The sequence below is a fragment of the Pararge aegeria genome, chromosome 16, assembly GCF_905163445.1.
Source record: "Pararge aegeria chromosome 16, ilParAegt1.1, whole genome shotgun sequence".
Classification (NCBI taxonomy): domain Eukaryota; kingdom Metazoa; phylum Arthropoda; class Insecta; order Lepidoptera; family Nymphalidae; genus Pararge; species Pararge aegeria.
Window position 1 is genome coordinate 3,377,385 of NC_053195.1, and position 20,018 is coordinate 3,397,402.

Below are 20,018 nucleotides of genomic sequence, written 5' to 3' on the forward strand. Positions count from 1 at the left end.
ATACTACACACAAAACACACACTTGATTTCATTTTGCATTCGGATATTTTTTTAAACGAATTTTAGTTGCTGTCAGTGCCATAAGCAATCACCGCTGTCAAATGTCGTTTTAGTTTCTTGTCAAACACTGTCTGTTCTGAATGTTTTTTTACACGTATTCGTATTTCATATTTAATATTTTTAATTAACTACGTTTCCTACATTCTCAGTGACTAGCGTATGTTAATAAGAGCATTATAGGAATGGTATAGGAAGTTATGTGTTAAGAGAAAGCTATAAGTGTTCGAGAAACATGTCCACGTTTACCGGTTTCAGTGAGGAAGATCTAAAGCGGATAAAATCTTCAGAATCTGGTACAAACAGCGGTAATTTAATTCACACATAACCATTGTCATAACATTCCCATGGTTTCACCGTAACTAGGAAAAAAGAAGTACTTAAACAAGAAACTGTAATTTATTGTTTCTAGCGTTTCAATTAGATGTTTGTGTGTTAAATTTTGGGGTTTTAAAATGAATGTTATTCATTCCTCCTGAATGGTTAAAAAACTTGACTTAAAAGTGATAGAAAATGGCTAGTTAACCGACAGGTATCTGTAACCGTTCTAAGCACACTTTTGCGATTATGCGCCATTGGGTTAACTCTTTAAAACTAAATATTTTTACCAGATTTTGGCGACCTCCCTGGCGCAATGGATTTAAATGGGAGGTCCCAGGATCGAACAGATCAATCAGCAATTTGTGAATTTATAATTACTGATTTTTCTCGTGTCTGGTCTAGTGAAAGGCTGTGCTAGTTATTATCCTATTGACAAAAACGTGCCGCTAAGCGATTTATCGTACCGGTACAATATGCCATAGAAACCGATTAGGGGTATGGATTTAATATAACTTCTGTACTCCTTACAGTTTAGCCCTATCCCATGTTAGATTCATTATCATCTCTTGCCATCAGATGATATTGCTGTCAAGAGTTAACTTCTAGTGGAATAAAAAAGAGAAAGATAGATAGCACAGTATTCTTCTTCTGTTTCTGGGCCGTCTCTGTACTTGGTGACTAGGTTGCTGGTGTGGCTCCCCAATAGCACAGTATTATTATGTAATCTAGTTTGACTCTTTAAATTCTTAAACGCATTCTGTCACCGTGCAAGAAATCATTTGGGTGTCAGTTTTAATGGAATTAAAGAAATGATATCTATTTGATCAAACTAATAGCTGTAAATTTTAAGAAGAATATGTTTAGCGTACCTTGAATTTTTTACCATTCTTAAAAAAGTTTGCTCACAAATTTCTCTGTTGGCTTTGGACCAATTTTGCAAATTCTTCTATTGTTTGAAAGGGTTTTCTGTTGTCATCATGTCGGTACCTCATGAGGGCATCCCATGGATACTGAGGAATATCTGTCCCATTATGGTTTGAAAGTTTAGCTTTTTGCATTTGAGTGTAATGCCCTTTTGAGATTGATGAAATCTGTTTTATTTTTATTATATGTTTTTTTCTCCAAAAGTGTGAACTGTGACAGGGCTTGCAACCCCTCCTATTGTTTCTTTCCTTTATTGTTTTCTCATACAAGTATAATGTCAGTTATTAGCTGTTGTGCTGATAGGTCAAGGTTATTGCATCATCCTTTGCTTTGATTACTCATAGTTAAATTATGACACATCCTGCTTAAATAAGTTCATTATTTTTTTAGTCAGTGTTGTATTTATGTTAACAAGATATAAAATAAATACATTTTTCATTGATTGATTATGTCAGACTAATGTAAGCTTTTGTAATACATATATTGGGAGTTAATCTATTATTAGTTTTCCTTCTTTAATTTATGTGCTATGCTGTGAAAGCATTTGGCACTGCCATCTCCTGAACTCCCTATAAAACCTGGCACAAACCATCTGGATTTTCTCTATGTTATTTGTCTATTTTTCTCCTAATACTATTTTTAGTCATCCCTTGTGACAGACAAAGTAATTTATGTTTTGTATTTATGTTCTTATCATTATTTCATTTAAATAAATAAATGAAGCCTATATTGCTGATATACAGTATGTACATTCTGTAAATTTAAATTATTAACACTCATATCTCGCACTTTAGTTAATAGTAATCAGCGCATCTCCTGACGCATAGGCCTATTCCAGGTGTTTCCATGTGTGCCGGTTCCGAGCATTCCTTGACCATAGTATGCCTGCCGTCTGCTTGATATCATCAACCCCTGCTTTCTTTGTCTACCCTTTTTTCTTTTTGAGCCATCCCTAACTTCCCATTCAGTCAAAGCTTTGGTCCATTTCTCGAGTTTCTCGCGAAGCATATACCCTGTCCATCTCCATTTTAGAGTTTTGGTCAGTTATTTCATTTACTTAATTTATAATATGAATATGAAATTATTTCATGTTCATATATAAAAACATACAACATTTTGCATAGCACAGGAGGCTATGTTGAGATCCACTTAAATAACTAGTAAGACTTTAGAAAGAAGAGATAAAGTCTGTAGTTTTATGCCATTGTTCTTGTGGTAAATGCACATGGTGAAATTACTGCATTGTGCAGCAGCAGTATATAGAACCTGCAACTAAGGTCAGTGAGGATCCTTCTATCCTGCAATTACCACACAGTAGTTATGTATAGACAACCTTTTCTGAACTCAGTATGACTGTATCCTTACTCTGTGGTGTAGTGTATGCACTCAGCTGTTGTAAACGCTTAGCTAATGCTAACAAATTTTTTACAATGGTAATCCATTGTCTGGTAGGAGGTTATCACCCTACCGATAAATATGAAAAGTTTTAGAAAAGATATTATAACTGCTATAACAAATTCTCTTTCTAGGTCCACCAGAAAGACTTTTAAATGCTCGCAAGATAGACAAAATAGGTGCAAGAGTGAGAAAGCAACCACAACAATACAAGCTGCCAATATTACAAAACCAAGGATCAGAAGATTCAATAGATATAGCTTTTGACAAATGCAAGCTCAGTTTGAAACCATCGCATTCCATTGAGACAGATGAGAATCAAAATGGGATAGAAGTTGAAAACGGTAATGGAAAAATATTATATCTCTATTTTAGTAGTAGTAACGAAATTGGCATTATCCAACACCGTGCCCAGTTGACCATGTGTAGCATCTTCTAGAGAAGTCTGCACCATCAATTAAAATCAGGTGTGATTGAAGTCAAACGTAGGTTTTATAAAGCTTTTGCCCGCATTCATTTTATTAGTAATAGTCATTACTAGTAATAGTAATTACTAACACTAGTTCGTTTTTAATTTCAGCAATTAGGCAACACTTGCTTTAAAGGTTAAGGAAAACACTGTGAGGAAACCTGCATGCCTGAGAGTTTTCTTAATATTCTCTAAGGAGTATGAAGTCTACCAATCCATACTTGATCAGTGTGAGGACTACAGCCTTAAATCCTTCTCGTTCCGAGGGAAGACCCATACATATAGTAATTAGTAGTAATAATAATTATCATTTGTTTTCTTGGAATAAAGGATTCCTTCATCACATCAACTAAGTCTATGCTAAAAATCATGTTGCTTGGTTGCTATGTTGGTTTTCGATTGCTATTCATATTGCACATGTTAATTTATTTATTTATTTATTTATTTATTAGCTTTTCAAGGGAAACAAACAGTATAATTATACATAAAAGTAATGCCGTATTTTTGTATCACATAGACCAATAAAGTTTCCACAACTTGGTTATACATATAACACGATAACATTAACCACAATTGCTTAGGAGTAAGTACCTAGCAAGCAATTATTATACAAAAAAAAGAAAAAATAATAATAATGTAAGTAAAACAAAAATGAAAAACAAAAACTTTAAAGCTATAGTACTTATTTTGTCAAAATAAATTTTCTAAACGTGCCAATTTTGACATGAAAAATGACCGTCTCACAATATTTGTTGTTAAGTTAATATTGTTAAGGTCTGCCTACCCATTTTGGAGAAGTGTGGTGAATCTATGCTCATCTTGCCTATCTAAGTCTAGTTCTAAACAGAAAAACCAAAGTCTAGTTCTAAACAGAGTTTCATTTAAAGGCTGATAATGATGAAGATCCAAAGAAATTATAGATGCGAATTCATCTGCACAAAATTTCAATTTTTCTGTTTTGCACAGTATAAAGTAGCTGGGATCCCTAGCAAAGTCACAATTTTAATAGCAGACTGGGGACCTCAGCATTTCTGTTGTCCAACCAACCATGAACAGTTTTAAATTACCATGTTATAGGTATACCAGAAGAAAATATAGATATAATACAAGATAACATCATGGAGTCTAAAACCGATACAGATATAGATTATAAATCAGAAGATGATGCCAGTAGAAAGAGTAGCACAATTACAGCACCTGATGTAGTGCGATGTGTAGAGAATTACACAGAAGATGACCTAGCGTCACATAGAGTCAAGTTAGAGGGGCTGCAGTTAAAACAGAAGTTGATGGAGGAACAGAATAAGAAGAGGAAAGAAATGCTATCAAAGGCTTTGGCCGATAGGTATGTAACATTTGACTTATATATAGTACTAGCGTACCCAGCCCGCTTCGCCGGGCTAGATTTTGCTTTATTTTATTTAAACAATAAACTTACATAAGTAAAATTTTAATTTAAGTTTCATAATATATTGAATCATTTATTTCTCTCCGTATTCATTCTCTTCTATTCTCTTCTCGAGCGGGTGAAGATCATTATCTACACCCATGTACAACCAACAATAGAATATTTTGATAATAGAATAATAGTTTGACAGTTCAAAAATGGGAGTGCTCCGATCGTCACCAAACTTTACAGGATTACTCGCCAGGTCAATCCGGAGATTCCCTGAAAGTTTCATTGATATCGGTCTTGCCGTTTCGGAGCCTATACGGAACATACCCACACACTTTCTCTTTTATTTATATAGATTATTCAAAAGATATACAAACGATGGTGCCATTTGTACTAAATACAAGTCTTACTTTGCGTAATTCCATGATATATTTAATGAAAATTAAGCTTAATTTGCTATACTCCGCGAAAAGCAGGAGAATCTGTATTGTGTAATTTTTAATTTCTTCGATATTTATACTCTACACCAAACAGATCTTCGACCATGTGCCAAAGTGCCCTCTACGCTTGTTTCGCTCCGACACCGGGGCGTCCTCAGATGTTGACTTTACATTGAATAATTGTTAAAATGATGTCAGGAGATGTTATGTCAACACTAATTTAGTTTAGTGATACGTTTATAGCATATCCCTCAATGGTTTAGTGGAAAGCATGTTCGAGTTAGGTTCCAGGTTCTATATGCTGATTGGGCGTAAAAGTTAATTAGTAGACATAAGTGGGGAGTTACGAAATTTGTTATGTCAACCACTGTGCGTCAGTTTAGCTTCCGGTTCCGGTACCTATCACTAACTCTGATATTAGTCTTTAAAGCCCACCAACCTACATGGGAGCAGCCTGGGGGTCTAAAGCTAACTCACCTATAAAAGAGAAGGCCTGGCCCAGCAGTGGGATGTTACTAGGCTGCGGATGATGATGATGGTAGCTAACAATTTTTAACGTGCCCGATAATCGACTTCGCAATCTGCATGTTAAATACTGAGCCAACGAGGCAGTTTAAAATATTTTAGTCCACGCAATACACACATCCCTTTCTAGCCCCAAAGTAAGCGTAGCTTGTGTTATGGATACTTGTGATGACTGATGAATATTTATGTGAACACATTAATACTTATAATGGACAGATAAACACCCAGACACTGAAAAACATTCATGAATTCAAACTCTCTGTTATTGTACGCGACATAGAAAAAAAATGCAATTACAAAACAATTTTAAGAATGAAGGTACAATGTGGCGGCCCTATCGCTACTAAAATAAAACAACCTAATGCATTGACGAGTGGCAAAGACTACCATATTGTGTAGATATTAGACCTTTAAACTTCATAGCGATCCGTTTTTATTCATGTCACTCACACAAACATTTTCCAGCTGTGCGAATCGAACTCATGGCCTCGGACTCAGAAAATAGGGTTGCTGCCCCATGCAGCAGTCGGCAGTCAAAAAAAAAATAAAACATGCTTTTTTTAAGGCCGGCTGCAATTCGAATTATTGAAACTCACAAAAAGTCGGACGGTTATTTATTATAGGTTCGGTTATGGAACCTAAAACACGTCCGACGTCGGGCAGAGCTTCCAAACACAGGCTAAGTTAGACATGGCTTTGAGATTTCCCACAGAATTTTTATCGTCTTTACATGCTTACAACCGGACCTTATCAAACGCAAGATATTACGTTATCAATATGCTATCTATTAAAAAGAGTTGGATAAAAATATTAATCTTAAAACTGTCTTCAGAATTGTGTGTCATGTCAGTTAGATGTCGATGGGAAGATTTCTTTATTTAATAACGAAACCAATATGGTAATAAAATATTATTTCTCCATTTTATTTGGTTTCTATGTAAAGTTTTTGCTTTGGCTATCTTACCTACTATCTTATGCGGAGATCTATAAATGCACTTTGACCTAGTTGAGATTTAAGCAACAGTTTAAATGAGACGTTTTAGTGAGAGTTATGTGAGTGGCGATATACGGGTATCTGTCTCGTTTTACGCTAAATTTGATTAAGTAATGTCAAGAAGTCTATAGTTTTACACGACTGTAAATTTGAATTCATTTTTTGAACATGGAGTTATAGGTAAAGCTGGTTGTTTATTATTATGGAAAAACATAAACTATAGAGTTTTATTTTGTGTTACGGTCTCGTTAACGTGAACTAGGATGTTAAAACCACAGGTTAAAATTATTTGTTGTTGGTAATTTTGGACCTATCAATGCATAAGTTTGAACGATGTGTTAAGATACATTATTGCAGGGAAGTTATAATACAATTGATGGATTGTTTCTCGGAAGCAGCCGACTCCGCTTTAATCACTAGTGTAATGATGTTTTAAGCTTATATATACTTGTGAGCTTAAAACGTTAGTCTATGTCGTCCTTACTGTTGCCAAAGGTAGCCTACCTTTCAACACAACACTTTTCTAAGTTATAGTTTATAGGTAAATACTATGTCTCGGACTATTTAGTCAGCGAATGCTGCATGCATTAAAAAAAAAGAAAGTTCAAGGAATTCCATAGGAACAGCCAAAAAAAAACAAAAAAATATTTTGTATGGAGATTGTTAAGTTTCTTGCTATTCAGTTTTTAGGTTATACAAACCTTGTAAGGTTACTGTTATAGGTAAAATAAACCTTGCATAGCATGTATATATAGGTAGGTTAGTATCACAGTTAGGTAAGAGGTAATATTTAATAAGACTGAGCATTGGTTGGTTTTAGGACGAAACAAACCGAGGAAGAGGTTCAGAAACTGGAGAAAATAAAGAAAGAATTGCAAGTGTTAGACGGCCAGTTCTCTCAAGACGTGGCCGTTTTGAGAAAAAAGATAGATCAAGCTTGCCTGAGTTATGCTGATGCTGAGTAAGTTGTCTTTTTTTTTAATCTGTGTTGTTCAACATCAAGAACTCAACCAGTGAATATTGACAGTGACGATTTTTTTATTCTGTCACAAGTTAGCCCTCCAATCTGACTGTGGTATTTGGTGATGCAGCCTAAGATGGCAGCGGGCTAACTGGTTAGCGGTATGGCATTGTAAACCCTAATCGATGTCTTGGCGGCATCATACCTGAACCCTAAACGGTTTGGTGCGGCACGTCTTTTTCTGTTTGGTTGGTAACTAGCCACCATTCCAGAAATTGTATATCCTGAGACCTCCTACTTATGCGACAGGGAGGTCAGAAAATGCTATTAAAATGTTTATTAAAAACCAATTCATGGGGGTTAATAAAAGTAAACGACAAACACTTAAATAATTTATTACATGATTATATATAACAAACAAATTTACATAATGTATAGAAGCAGGCGTTAATTTTCGTCCAGTCCTACAGGCTACTATGCTACTGAAGCATTTTTCGGCCCTTGTGACGTTTTACAATTTAGTCACGATGACCAACAAGCTGTCAAGAATTATAATATTGTTGTTTATATTCCTTTAACGCGTCTATACATTTTCCTTATTTTGCAAGAGTGCCAGAAAAATATTTTTTCCAAAAAACGAATCTGGTCAAAAAACTTAATGAATATTGTTGACGCTTTTGTTTTAGAATTATAATCCTTTTTTTAAGGACGTCAAGGGAATGTCACTACACTAATAAATAACACACTAATAAATAAAACTGTTTTTTTTAACTACGTTTTTATAGTAATAAATCCCCAGATGTTTCGAACAGTATACCGTTACATTTGTAACTCTGACATATTTAAATTCAAAAACCAGTCAAAATCGTTTACTTTTTGTGAATTGCCTACCTGACTTCCGCTAAATATATATTTCTAAAAAAAATTACAATTTACAGGAAACAGTATCTTAAAGTTGAAAAAGAGTTCCTACAGGCGAAAATAAGCCTACAAAAAGAGAGAGAAAGAAAAGAGTTGCTAACTGAACACCTGTGTGCCTTGATCACACACAATGAGACCAGGAAAGCGCAGAAACTGGAAACACTGATGTTAGAACTTGCCAGTAATAAAAAAGACCAAGTATTAGATGTGGCAACACCGATTCCGGATACGTCATCTGTTATCATTGATGGTGTCGATGAGAGGACGGGTAAAATGGTTGAAATATCGCCCGATAGCTGATTTATTTGTATAGTTTTGATTTTTAACCCACCCACTTGTAATCTTAATGCCATATTCAAAATTTAATTATGCCTGGATGAATATACCGCATTTTGTACAGTTATAAAACTAGTATTAATAAACCGACATCAAGCTAAGAACATCTTTTCAAGTTTGGTTCGGTCTTAAAAACTTAAACCTATTGATAACTCCATGTCGGTTTATCAAAACGGGCCTTAAGAATCGGTATCGAAACAATGTCATATCAAAGTAAAATAAACCTATACACCTTGTTTTAAAGTTCGAATTTATTCTTATTAGGATTTTTTTGTTCTGCCATAAGTAAAATATACACTATTCTTTTAAATTTCAAATTCATATCTATTCTTTTACATTTCAAATTCATATATTTATTATTACACTTACAACTTACAACCATCGTTACTGATGCAATGAAAAATTAGTACAGGATTTGCGACTCTATATCAATGACTTTCAGGTCCATTTTACTTTGACGATATCGTTAGACTCAAGACTGCGAGCGTGGAAATCTTAAGGAGTCTATACACCAAAACCGCTTTTATTTTAATGTACTTTAGTCAGCGATTACCAGGTGCTATCCGGCGTCTTGGCTAAATGTCGGCGACATAGACTCATTAACTTCTGGTTCAGACGTAATTCTGTAAATAAGTGATTTGGCAGATGGCTTCGAATAGCATATTTATCTACCAGGAAGCGTAGAAAGGGATAGCACTAATCAATTCAATCTGACATCTGCATGTAACTCCTTATTTCACTCACGTGTGAGAGCTCTAAAATTGTACAAATTATCACACCAACCTTTTAATTGAAAACTATCAAATATGGTTGGTGAGTAGTGGGTGGAAAACCTTATTTTATTCGGTAACTTTACCAAACAACGAATTTAAGAACTTATCCCAAATACATTATGGTGCAATTTTAAAATTTCCTAAGTGCCTTATATACAAAAGTACCTTACGAATACTGCTAATAATATAACTTTAACTTTATTATTACATTTATATTATTATTATAATAATTATTATAGTCGTGTTGAACATGACATAGAAGACTAATTATTTTGTTAAGTATTATCATTAAAATATATTTAAAAATAAGAAAACAGTGAAATGATAAAATGATAAAAAAGTGTGATTTGAAATGGTTTCCAGAATAAAACTAGCCCAAGTTAGAGACTTGAAAACATAAAAGGTAGATTCATTTTCGGATTTTGAAAACGGCTAAGAAAGAGTAAAATGGGTGTTGGTATTATATGAAAATATATTTTTTAGGTTAGAGACAGTATATAATTTATGTTATGATCGAGATGAAAGTTACTAAAAACTACCTTACTTCTATCGGAAACTAACACACGGAAGCTAATTTTTCACTGTTAAATCCATTCACTATTAAAGTCGAATTGCAATAAATGTTAGATTGTCTAAACTAAGTCAATACTTTTTTTTGTCTATGGTTTATGATTGTCAATCTGTTGTAAGATGTCAAGCTGGTATCGACAATGACATTTGATATTGTTAGAATGAAAACTTATTTTGACAAATCACACTTTCTATTGTTAACTATTACTATTTAATGATTAACTTTATTAAATAATAACATTTCTCTATTTTTGTATTACTATCTTGTCTTAAAACATATAATGTTTTATTAATAAACGTGGCATAGCGATATAGTAATTGCAGTGTTTTGTCACACTTCAACTGACACAGCGTGCAATGAAACTTACTATTTCGACGTTACGTTACGTTTATTAATAAGGCTCTTAGGCTTAATATTTCAGTTGATGAGGAATATAAGAAATTTGAGAAATTATTTCGACAGATTTTGATAAAACCTGTCAATACGTCGAGTTTATTCGTCTGATAAATGTGCTCTTATTTTGCTATCGTGAAATAGATGGAATAATTCCGACTGTAGTATTTACAATAAAACTATTTTTACTATGGCTTTATTTTATTTCTACATTGTAATACCGCGTTAACCCAAAAGGTCGAAAGTTCAAATCCAAGGTACACAAGGCTATGGAATTTTCCATGGAACGATGGAATTTTGGTAATTTTATTTGGCTATGGAATTTCCCAAAGACTTTATACTTACAAAACTTTTAAACAAACAAGTTTCTGCAGTAATTGATGAATAATATATTGAAAAATAATAATTGACTGATAAATAGGGTTTTGGAAAGTAGTGCATAAAATATTTATTTACATATAGCAAATATTATGACTATAATATTTATATTATTTTTAAAAGGTATGCATTAACAAATTTGAAGTATCGGAAAATACTCTTTGAATGCTCTTTAGACGTTCTAAAAGCTAACGATTGCTAAGATCGCGCCGATTATCTAGTACGCTATAAATCCAAAGCAGTTAGACCCCACGACCTAAGTTAGTAAAAATCCATACCCCTAATCGGTTTCTACGCGACATCGTACTGCGTACCGGTACGATGTCGCGTAGAAACCGCGCTAAATCGCTAAGAGACATTGTCGGAAGAGTGTTAACTAACCACGACCGAAGCCTTCAACCAGACAAACACTTGGTGAAGACTGATTCAGGTTCACAGCGAACTAGAAGTTTGGCGATAATTTTTAATAATACTTTTTATGGACGGTTTAATTTCAATGTAGCTTCATATTTTAGGTAGGTCTTTTTTAGGCGTAGTTGTAGCGTATGTGTTAAGAGTATATAGTGAGTGTACTCGGTTCCCCCCCCTGTCCGCAACTCCTGCGGTAGGCCGGCTTGGCTATAGCTACCCGTAACTACACAAGCTTCTCTCAGTCTGAAGGGGAGGTTCAATCTGTCCTGATACCCTCCTCGTTAGCGCGTGAGCCCAACAATCGGTTGGGGTGGATAGTAGACGTCCGGGAGGTATACAACGGGTTCCCGGCATCTAACTAAGCCAACAAGAGGGTCATGATGTGGTGGTGTTTAGTTTGGATATCTAAAGGGGGTATCCCTTTAGATGCGGAAGTCCCACATAACCCCCATCCTGCTCAAGGGTCGGAGGTAGCAATAAAGCTTTTCCACCACGCAAAAAAATAGAGGCTGGCTAGGCTTGCGAGCCGCTACTCAATGAGAACCGCAGTTAGTAAACGCAATTTTTCCTTACGTGTCTTATTATATTAACAATCGTCCAATTACTATTAAAATGTAAAAATCGTTTTGAGAATATTAAAAAATAATAAAAGCGCAAATTCATAAAATATGTCTTTTTTTTATTTATGTTAACATATTTATCTGTCATATATTTTTAGAACGTACTTTACACTAAAAAGTAATGAATACATTGTTTACATAATAATAAAAGTTAAATATAGTTTACTAACTACATGCTTATAACACTTATGGCTGTGGTATAGATATAAGTTAATTGTTTCTTCTACTTTAATTACTTCACTACTTTTAAAATATAAACAGGCGTTATATCTCGGACTCTACAGCTCTAGAATGAGTGGCATTAGGTCACTCATTCTAGAGCTGTGAAGCCTGACCCGGAAAATAATAAACCTGTTCTGGGGACGCCAAATTTGCATGGCAATACAGTTGACAGAAACAAATGATTCCTTGTGTATCCGCAATATTAATATGTCAGAGTTATTTATTTTCCTGGTCAGGGTATACATTTATTACTATTGGATTTTAAAGTCCGGATAGCGTCTGCTGTGAGGAATGGGCATGAAGGCGTAGCTTCGAGACCTGTACCTGCCGATTGTTCTAGGCAAAACCTACCATTTAAATCGTAAACGTAAACGTTTGCGAAAAAATGTGACCACAGTTTGCTCACGGTGAATACCTACCGTCAAGACAATTACGCGAGGTGGGTAGGTAGCATCGGATGGTAGTGACCACGTGTATCCATAAGCGCAGATTCGATTGGTATAATCGATAACAGAGCATTTTCATACTTTTTCACAAGAACCGGGTACCAAAAAAAGGTACGAAAATCACAAGAATGCAATACACACTTTTTTAATACTGTTCCTTATAACTTAAAGAAGAATATTCATCGACATTTAGTGAAGAACATTCTTCTCCCCGTGTGCTATCCCCAGTTCCAATAGGAGTACTTTTTGTCGTTATCTTTAAGGATGGCTTTTATGTTGACGTTCGCGTTTTGAAGCTCCTTCCGTTTGTCCCTCTCCATCTTTATAAGTTCCAAGCCTCGCTTCGCGGCGCAGTGGTAGCGTTGGCTGAGCGAGGCCTCGGAGCCCTTAATTCGTGGGATGTGGCCTGTGTATCCCGCAATGGGCGGAAACTCTGGTGATATTGTGTTTTCTGAAAGGTAAAAATCGACATATTAAACTTAATACGTGGCAATCATGGCAATGATTATTGGTGACAGATGTGGCGAAAACGTGGAAAACAAAATAGAAATTAACTTAGTGTTAAATTAGTATAGTCTGTGCTCTTTGCCCTACGGTTTAAATTCATAAAAAGTTGTTTAATCTGTAGTATTAGTTCGTTGTTATTATTTTTAAACCGGTGTGTAAGGGGGAGGCTAGTACCAGTCAGCCTCCCAAAATGCCAACCTCACCTGCACGTGGTGCACCCTGCCGTCTAACCGACGAGGCTCTGGCGACCGACAAGTGGCGGTATAACGACTTCAAATTGGCTAGACTGAATAAATGGCACAGACCGGTGTCGGGCAGCAGCGACGCCGGTGCGATCAGTCTAGCCCTGCGATGACCAACCCGCCTGCCCAGCGTGGTCATTATCGGGCAAATCTTTGTACGAATGGAGAAAAGAAAGCCACAGCCCCTAGTCCCCGGCAGCCCCGCTATTCCTGGCTCTGGCAGCGGTTATGGTAACGGCGGGGTGTCAAGAATCTCCGGAAGAGATTCCGCTGCCAAACCCGACGACTGGACCTGGCAACGTATAACGCACGCACGTTGAGGACCGATGAGAAGTTAGTCGAGCTGGAAGAAGCAGTGAGCAAGTTGCGCTGGAGTATCATGGGTTTATCTGAAGTCCGTAGAGAGGGGGAGGACACGATAATCCTAAAATCCGGCAACTTGTTCTGCTACCGGGAGGGCGAACAACAGTCCCAAGGTGGTGTCGGATTCATCGTCCACAAATCCCTTGTCAACAACATTGTTCGAGTCGAAAGCGTGTCGAGCAGGGTAGCGTACCTTGTACTCAGAATAACCAAACGGTATTCCCTGAAGGTTATACAGGTCTACGCACCCACAACTGCGCACTCCGACGAGGAAGTAGAGGCACTGTATGAGGATATTTCGAAAGCCATACATACCTCGAAAACCTACTACAGTGTTGTGATGGGGGATTTCAACGCTAGGCTGGGCAAGCGAAGCGGTGCAGAGCTGAGAGTGGGGCAATTTGGATATGGGCAACGGAACGAACGGGGCCAAATGCTGGCCGACTTTATGGAGAAGGAGGGCCTCTTTATGATGAACTCCTTCTTCGAAAAGCGGCCGCACAGGAAATGGACCTGGCTGAGCCCCGATGGTTCGACGAGAAATGAGATCGACTTTATCATGTCGACCAAACGGCATATATTCAATGATGTCTCTGTGATCAACAGGGTAAAAACCGGGAGCGATCACCGTATGGTAAGAGGCACATTGAATATAAATGTAAAGCTGGAAAGGGTCAGACTGGTAAAGTCTACGCTCCGGCCTACTCGTGCTCATATCCCAAACCCCGAGAGCTTTCAACTGGAACTGCAAAACCGGTTTGATTGCCTGGACTGCGATTCTGTGGACGATCTTAACAACAGGCTCGTGGAAATTGTCCATACGGTTGGGTCCAAGTTCTTTAAGACCCGCCGTAAACATAGAACCAAAAAGTTCTCGGCCCATACACTCGGGCTTATGGAGAAGAGACAAGAAATGAGACTACAGTCTTCAATAGATGCGTCTGAATATCGGCGTATTAATAGACAGATCTCGAAGTTGCAGACGAAAGACTTGCGACACTTTAACACTGAGAAAATTAAAGTCGCCATTGAGCGCAACAAAGGCTCGAAAGTGTTCGCAAGAGATCTGTCTATCGGACAGAGCCTGTTGACTCGCCTGAAGACTGACAATGGTAGTCTCATTTCTTCTAAACCAGAGATCCTGAGTGAGGTTGAGAAATTCTATGGACAGTTATACACCTCAACACAAAAGCCTGTTGAAAGTTTGGCTAAAGACCCTAGAGCCAAATTGACCCGACACTTCACTGAAGATATCCCGGATGTCAGCCTTTACGAGATTAGTATGGCTCTCAAACAACTAAAGAACAACAAGGCACCGGGTGATGACGGAATCACAGCAGAACTCCTGAAAGCGGGTGGAAAACCGATACTTAAAGTCCTTCAGCGGTTGTTCAATTCCGTCATTCATCAAGGCACAACGCCAGATGCATGGCACAGGAGCGTGGTGGTTCTGTTCTTCAAAAAAGGTGATAATACCTTGCTGAAGAACTACAGACCTATCTCGTTGTTGAGCCATGTCTACAAGTTGTTCTCGAGAGTCATTACGAATCGTCTCGCCTCTCGAAGGTTGGACGACTTCCAGCCTCCCGAACAAGCCGGTTTCCGAAAGGGCTTTAGTACCATAGACCACATACATACGCTGCGGCAGGTTATACAGAAGACTCAAGAGTATAACCGGCCACTTTGCTTAGCGTTTGTGGACTATGAGAAAGCCTTTGATTCGGTGGAAACCTGGGCTGTGTTAAGGTCACTGCAGAGATTCCGAATTGACTACCGGTACATCGAAGTTTTGAAGTGTTTGTACAAAAACGCCACTATGTCAGTCCGTATACAGGACCAGACTACGAAACCGATCCAACTGCAGCGAGGAGTGCGACAGGGAGATGTTATCTCCCCGAAGCTGTTTACCGCTGCATTGGAGGACGTTTTTAAGCTTCTGGATTGGAACGGGCTTGGCATCAACATTAACGGCGAGTACATCACTCAACTTCGGTTTGCCGACGATGTAGTCATAATGGCAGAGACTCTGGAAGACCTTAATGCGATGCTTAATGACCTCAGCAGAGTTTCTCAACAGGTGGGCCTTCGTATGAACATGAGCAAGACGAAAATTATGTCCAACGCTCATGTTCCGCTCCACCCAATAATTATTGGGAGCTCTGCACTCGAAATTGTAGACGAGTATATATACCTAGGACACACGATCCAGTTAGGTAGGTCCAATTTCGAGAAAGAGGTAAACCGCCGAATACAACTCGGATGGGCAGCGTTCGGGAAACTTCGTGACATCTTCTCGTCCAAAATCCCCCAGTGCCTGAAGACTAAAGTCTTCGAACAGTGCGTGTTGCCAGTGATGACTTACGGATCAGAGACATGGTCGCTAACTATGGGCCTCATAAGAAGGCTCAGAGTCACTCAGCGGGCGATGGAGAGAGCTATGTTAGGAGTATCTCTACGTGATCAAATCAGAAATGAGGAGATCCGAAGAACTAGAGTTACCGACATAGCTCAGCGAGTTGCGAAGCTGAAGTGGCAATGGGCGGGGCACATAGCTCGGAGAACCGATGGACGTTGGGGTCTTAAGGTGCTGGAATGGCGACCCCGCACCGGTAAACGCAGCGTAGGTCGGCCCCAAACGAGGTGGACAGATGACATCAGGCGAGTAGCTGGGAGCCGTTGGAGGCAAGCGGCCCAGGACCGTGCATTGTGGAACTCCCTACAAAAGACCTATGTCCAGCAGTGGACGTCCATTGGTTGAGATGATGATGATGATGATGATTTTTAAACCTAAGTTTAGACCTAACCTATGTTTGTTTGTTGCTTTGTAATTATTGTTAAGTTACAATGACGTAGTGTTTTTATTAGATATGTTTGTTATTTATCAATAACTTACCCATAGAGTATACAAACACTACATCCGTGAAATAAAAATATTTATTATTATTACATATTACATTTGCGGAAACCTAGGCTGCATTACGGTTATTTGGATTATTATCATCATATCAACCCATAACTGGCCCACTACAGGGCACGGGTCTCCCCCTACAATGCGAAGGGGTTAAGGCCGTAGTCCACCACGCTGACCCAGTGCGGATTGGTGGACTCCACACACCTTTGAGAACATTATGTAGAACTCTCAGGTAGAGGTATAATTACTGTCAACTGCTAAATGGAATGAGATGACTTACTGCCTGTTGAAAAACGTTTAGTCATGTAAACGGTTTATGTATGTTCATAAGTCTGTGTTGAACCTATTCGATTGAACGGTTCAATTTATTAATTATGTATTAAGTAGGGCTTCTAAGATACATGCAGGAAAGTTGGTGATTTGTTGAATTTTCTAAGGATTTCACAAAATCCCTGAATAACCTTTGACCTTCGAGACGTTACTTGTTTGTTTCTTAAGTTACAGTAGTTAGCCCTACTGTTTATTGGCTTGTTCCATATGAGAATTTTGTCTATTAATTTCTCGTCCTAGTTTTTTTTAAATTACTAGCTCTTCCGGCGAACTTCGTACCGCCAAACAATTTTTTTTTGTAAAAACTATATTGTTATACTTTTTATCATATTTTTATAATAATCAAAAAAATTAAATAACATAAAAATTGGTCCAGCCGTTCTCGAGTTATAAATGGTGTAACTAACACAACTTTCTTTTATATATATATATAGAATTTAATGATATTTATTTGCATATAGTTCATATTTCATGTTTATTCTTTAAAATAATTGTTTTATAAATATAACCTAAAATCAAGCAACCAATTAGAATTTAATAGAAAAGTACAAAAAGATTTACACGTTCAATTTAAAAGGTGTAAAACATAAACTCATATGACTTTTACCAATTTTGAAATTAGACGAGAATATAAACGCGAAAACTGTCTTGTGGTGCCCTACGAAAAAGAAGCAAATATTTGAACTTTTTCGGAAGTCAGTACAGAACGATAACTAATTAATTGTTTCGGTAAAAGCAGATGATTGTTTACAATAATAATATGCTTTTTCATTGGACACTGAGCTCTTTCAGGAAATCAATCAGGAAGGTAGAATACCTACCTAAATACGTTATAGGTATGTCGGAATGGACGTATTATACAAATACCAAAGATTATGGATTGATTTCAGTAGTTATTGGTTACGAATGTAAGTGGTCCCGAGTTTATGGCATTTTCATGTCCCCATACTTACCCTTAAACATTGCGACTCTTACAAAGCTGTATGTATAGATAAGTAATTGTTCAAAACCCTAAAAAAGGTAGCAAATCAGGATATAATAAACATCCGCAAAACCTACTACATCCGCAAAACATAGTTCGCAACTTTATTAATAAATAACCAAGCTAATTTCTACTTTTTTATTTATAAAAGCGGGATTTAAAGTTTACCTTTTACTATTATTTTTATTAGAGCATGGGTACCCCATTCACGTTCACTTTTGCTCTAATAAAAATTTGTTAATATTAGAGATATCGGCTATAGGTAATGGTGGGAAATTAAAATTAACATCATTCCTATTTTATATAAATTAACAAAATTTTTATTTTACAAATAAAAAAATGGAATAGTGATATCAAATTAGTGTACTGTCATAGGTCTTCAATATATCTACAAAGTTTGAACGAAATTAGACCGTTTGAAGAGGGTAAAAATCAAAAAAAAACAAACAGACAAACCGCTTCCAATGAAATGTTTGTATGTTAAATTCAACTTCAAAAATCATTTATTTTAAGTAGGTACTTGGCCATACTTTCTAGGAAGGTAATTTTGAAACGTAGGTAAATTTCAATCTATCTTTATGTAGTTTAACTACCAGATTCGGAAGGCAAATTCTATCGGCAAGAAACTTAAAAGTTCCTTTATTCTAACATACCGTAACTTTTGACAAAGCCACCATCGATGCTAAATGATTCCAAAAGAGATTTGAAATCGCTTAACGATACATTCCCGTCTTCGTAAGATTACCATAATTTTCCCACCTTTGTATTTGTTGATCTCGATGAATCTGTTCAGATCGCGTCGGATCTCGTCCCTTGAGTGCACTGTTTCCATTTTCGGCGCGCTTCGGGATCTCACGAAGCTCCGGTTGAAATCGGTCTTCCGTTGCAACTCTCTTTGGTTCGCACTAAAATCTGCCATGCAGTCATCTGCCGCGCGCCCGTATGATTTTCCGTAACTGCACAATACGACAAGATTGAACGATTGTTTCAGTAATTGATCGAATGAATGAAAACACTTTTGACGTGACAACGTCTTATAATTCGATGGAGCCGGCTGCACGCACGAAAAAACATGACGTATGCGGCGTTACGTCGCTCTGAGGCGTTCCATTCAAGGCTTGAAGTGCAAGCGAGAGCGCGGAACGAGCGACAAAGAGGCACAGTCGGCCTCCGCGTTCGACATCTGTCTCTCTCCTACTTGAGTGAGCGATGCGTCCGCGTGGACAGCTTCTATACAATAATACATTTACATGTTTTCGGCAAGGATGAAGTGCAGTGAAAAGTGAATGTGGTGTCAATTGTTTATAGCAACGATAATATCTATCAAACAAATAAAATTATTTTTTTTTTGAAAAATGCAACCATTCCATCAGTATTTTCTTACGACGTTGTCACGTTCAACTATCGTCAGTAAGCCGACTTTACAGACAACCAATTTTTTTATTTGAACAGCGCAAAGTACAATTGCAGCAATGTAAATAAATAAGAAATAAATATACTACCACAATACACACATCGCCATCTAGACCCAAAGTAAGCGTAGCTTGTGTAATGGGTACTAAATAAATAAATAACTCCGAAAGCGGGGTCGCTGCCCACTGCACCAATCGGCCGTGTTATAGAGGCAACCTAAACAACGTGGAACCGAATTACGAAATACTGTTGATATATGCATAAGTAGATATATTTCATAAGGAGAAGAAAATAATCACCCAGTAAAAATATTAAATCAAAAGGACCATATTTATTTTTACATACAAACTAATTCAAAACATTCTAAGCGTTTACTTATGACAACCCTATTGAAGATAAAAGATCGACACGTGCATACCTACGCTACGCAACACGTACCTAGTTAATTAACAGGAGTCACTCGATTTTAATTTTGCCTGATTTGAGGCTGTATCTTATTATTCTTTCAGTTAAAACTATGGCAGTGGTTTATACAAAAACTATTAGCGTTACGGTTACACAGATAAGTCTCAGAGACGGTAAATAATGTCGGTACCTCTCAAGACTGCTAAATAATAATTCAGTTTTGATTTACTTTTGATTTATGGCTTTTCTTAGTGCCAAAACAGCACAATGTTAGCACTAATTCAATTCTTTTTATACCTACTAATAAAAATG

The 20,018-nt window shown here is 37.1% G+C and overlaps 2 protein-coding genes across 3 annotated transcripts in view; one reads left to right on the plus strand and one right to left on the minus strand.

Annotated features, from left to right (window-relative positions):
- Window positions 1-103: 103 nt before the first annotated feature.
- Window positions 104-10,667, plus strand: LOC120630392 (RAB6-interacting golgin). Of its 2 annotated transcripts, none has more exons than XM_039899615.1 (5): window positions 104-353; window positions 2,832-3,041; window positions 4,244-4,511; window positions 7,342-7,482; window positions 8,421-10,667. In XM_039899615.1, the coding sequence occupies exons 1-5, from the start codon at window positions 293-295 to the stop codon at window positions 8,701-8,703; spliced, it is 963 nt and encodes a 320-aa protein (XP_039755549.1). In that variant the 5' UTR covers window positions 104-292; the 3' UTR covers window positions 8,704-10,667. The 2 variants fall into 2 exon arrangements, with proteins under 2 accessions (XP_039755549.1, XP_039755548.1); XM_039899614.1 differs by having other exon boundaries at window positions 105-365.
- Window positions 10,668-12,061: 1,394 nt separating this feature from the next.
- Window positions 12,062-20,018, minus strand: part of LOC120630471 (protein FAM166B-like) — a 32,259-nt gene continuing 24,302 nt past the window's right edge. The window contains exons 4-5 of the mRNA XM_039899712.1: window positions 18,648-18,844; window positions 12,062-13,004 (exon numbers count right to left, since the gene is read on the minus strand). Of these exons, the coding sequence (XP_039755646.1) occupies window positions 12,772-13,004; window positions 18,648-18,844 (430 nt within the window). The 3' untranslated portion in view covers window positions 12,062-12,771. The remainder of the gene's footprint in view (window positions 13,005-18,647; window positions 18,845-20,018) is intronic.

Bases quoted from the DNA above. Each gene is read 5' to 3' on its own strand.
- LOC120630392 (XM_039899614.1), top strand. From the start codon at position 293: ATGTCCACGTTTACCGGTTTCAGTGAGGAAGATCTAAAGCGGATAAAA. The intron at 366-2,831 runs GTAATTTAATTC...TTCTCTTTCTAG, and splicing joins AGAATCTGGTACAAACAGCG to GTCCACCAGAAAGACTTTTA. The intron at 3,042-4,243 runs GTAATGGAAAAA...ACCATGTTATAG, and splicing joins TGGGATAGAAGTTGAAAACG to GTATACCAGAAGAAAATATA.